Here is a 2500-nt window from a genome sequence, read left to right on the forward strand (position 1 = left end):
TCAACGGTTTTCAGTTATGGGGAAATTAATGGTTTTATGTTACTTATGGATTATGTATAGATGTTCTTGATCTTTTTTTCTCAACAATCTTCCTTTGGGTGACTAATATAGTGAACTTCAAGATATAGATATATAAGTGGTACTTTTCAGTGATATTTTAAATTGAAGTTGTTTTCTGTCACAGGTTCTCTCCCCCACGAAATATCTTTGATGTCACACCAGAGAATGACTGCTATTGTGTAGGAGGTCCACCATGCCTTGGAGGAGGGGTTTTTAACATCAGTACTTGCAAATTTGGTAACTAGATTTTTCTCTTTCTTTCTTTTTAATTACTCTAATTCTTGTTTTAATAGACATATTTTCAAGGTATGATTGCAGTTGAATTGACTTGTGACTTTGCTATGCTAACAATTTTAAGGAATGGGTCAAGATTGTGGAAGAGGAACAGCTAAAGTCATAGTTAACTGGCAAATCATACTTTTTGTTCTCAAGAAACTTTTTCTGGTATTACCTGCTGTGATTTCTATATAAATTAAAATTCTTAATACTGTTTAATTTGTATGACTGATAAAATTGTCTGGTTTCAGTTCCTTTAATATTTAGCTTTTAATTCTGGAACTTTGATTATAGGAGGATATGAAGATAAAATCTATCCAACATTTCAACACCAGTCTTTAAGAACTAGTAACATTTGCCATTCCTTCTTCCAACACAGCCATTATCAGAAAATCATGCATTTTGTGGTCTTATGCCCTCTTACTTCTGGCATTTGGCCTCCATTTGAGTATGTGTAGTGTATGTAACGGGGTCCTAGCAGCTGGAATGAAGCCAGATTAGCCCCAGCATGAGTTTGAGTGGAGTGACATATGCTCATGTAACTTGACCTCACCAAACTTTAATGAATAGGTTGAAATAACAAAATATGTATTGCTACAGATGAGAAAATATGGGAGTCCCATACTACCAATTCATGAAACAGTGCTTTATATAAATTATTTCTTTTTTTTTTAGGGTCACCTACTGTTATTTCATGGCCACATTTCTACCAGGCAGACAGAAAGTACAGGGAAGCTGTTGTTGGATTGAAGCCAGACCCAGAGAAGCATGCAATGTACATTGATGTGTCACCCGTAAGTTATGTTGTATTTGAAAATGTGTCGGTATCATGCTGCATTATAGAATCAAGTTAGGTACTCAGAGAAAGAGAAGAGAGATAGAGATAGAGAGGAGAGAGATAGAGATAGAGAGGAGAGAGTTAGATATAGAGATAGAGAGGAGAGAGATAGAGATAGAGAGGAGAGAGATAGAGATAGAGAGGAGAGAGATAGAGATAGAGAGGAGAGAGATAGAGATAGAGAGGAGAGAGATAGAGATAGAGAAGAGAGAGAGAGATAGAGATAGAGATAGAGAGGAGAGAGAGGTAGAGATAGAGATAGAGAGGAGATAGAGAGGAGAGATAGAGATAGAGAGGAGAGATAGAGATAGAGAGGAGAGAGAGAGAGAGATAGAGAGGAGAGAGAGATAGAGATAGAGAGGAGAGAGAGATAGAGCTAGAGAGGAGAGAGAGATAGAGATAGAGAGGAGAGAGAGAGATAGAGAGATAGAGAGGAGAGAGAGAGAGAGATAGAGATAGAGAGGAGAGAGAGAGATAGAGAGATAGAGATAGAGAGGAGAGAGAGAGAGAGAGATAGAGAGGAGAGAGAGAGAGAGAGATAGAGAGGAGAGAGAGAGATAGAGATAGAGATAGAGAGGAGAGAGATAAAGATAGAGATAGAGAGAGAGAGAGAGATAGAGATAGAGATAGAGATAGAAAGGAGAGAGAGAGATATAGAGATATAAAGGAGAGAGAGAGAGAGAGAGGAGAGAGAGAGAGAGGAGAGAGAGAGAGAGGAGAGAGAGAGAGAGGAGAGAGAGAGAGAGGAGAGAGAGAGAGAGGAGAGAGAGAGAGAGGAGAGAGAGAGAGAGGAGGAGAGAGAGAGAGAGGAGAGAGAGAGAGAGAGAGAGAGAGAGAGAGAGAGAGAGAGAGAGAGAGAGAGAGAGAGAGAGAGAGAGAGAGAGAGAGAGAGAGAGAGAGGAGAGAGAGTGAGATAGAGATAGAGAGGAGAGAGAGTGAGATAGAGATAGAGAGGAGAGAGATAAAGATAGAGATAGAGAGGTGAGATAGAGAGAGATAGATAGATAGAGAGGAGAGAGAGAGAGAGGAGAGAGAGAGGAGAGAGAGAGAGAGAGAGAGGAGAGAGAGAGAGGAGGAGAGAGAGGAGAGAGAGAGGAGGGAGAGAGAGGGAGAGAGAGAGGAGAGGTGGAGAGGGAGAGGAGAGGAGAGAGAGAGGAGGAGAGAGAGAGGAGAGGAGAGAGAGGGAGAGAGAGAGGAGAGGGAGAGGAAGAGATGAGAGAGAAGAGAGGAGAAGAGAGAGAGAGAGAGGAGAGAGAGATGAGAGAGAGAGAGAGAAGGAGAGAGAGAGGAGAGGAGGAGAGAGAGTGAGAGAGAGGAGAGTAGAGA

At 41.1% G+C, this 2500-nt stretch overlaps 1 protein-coding gene across 1 annotated transcript in view; it reads left to right on the forward strand.

Moving 5' to 3' along the window:
• The window catches only part of LOC125027002 (lysosome membrane protein 2-like), a gene marked incomplete at its 5' end in the record, with an annotated part of 10514 nt that overhangs the window by 1562 nt on the left and 6452 nt on the right, over nucleotides 1–2500 (forward strand). Inside the window, 2 exons of the mRNA XM_047615607.1 lie at nucleotides 185–297; nucleotides 1012–1130. Coding sequence (XP_047471563.1) covers nucleotides 185–297; nucleotides 1012–1130 — 232 coding nt within the window. The remainder of the gene's footprint in view (nucleotides 1–184; nucleotides 298–1011; nucleotides 1131–2500) is intronic.

The sequence above is a fragment of the Penaeus chinensis genome, chromosome 7 (genome assembly GCF_019202785.1).
Source record: "Penaeus chinensis breed Huanghai No. 1 chromosome 7, ASM1920278v2, whole genome shotgun sequence".
NCBI classification, from domain to species: Eukaryota; Metazoa; Arthropoda; class Malacostraca; order Decapoda; family Penaeidae; genus Penaeus; species Penaeus chinensis.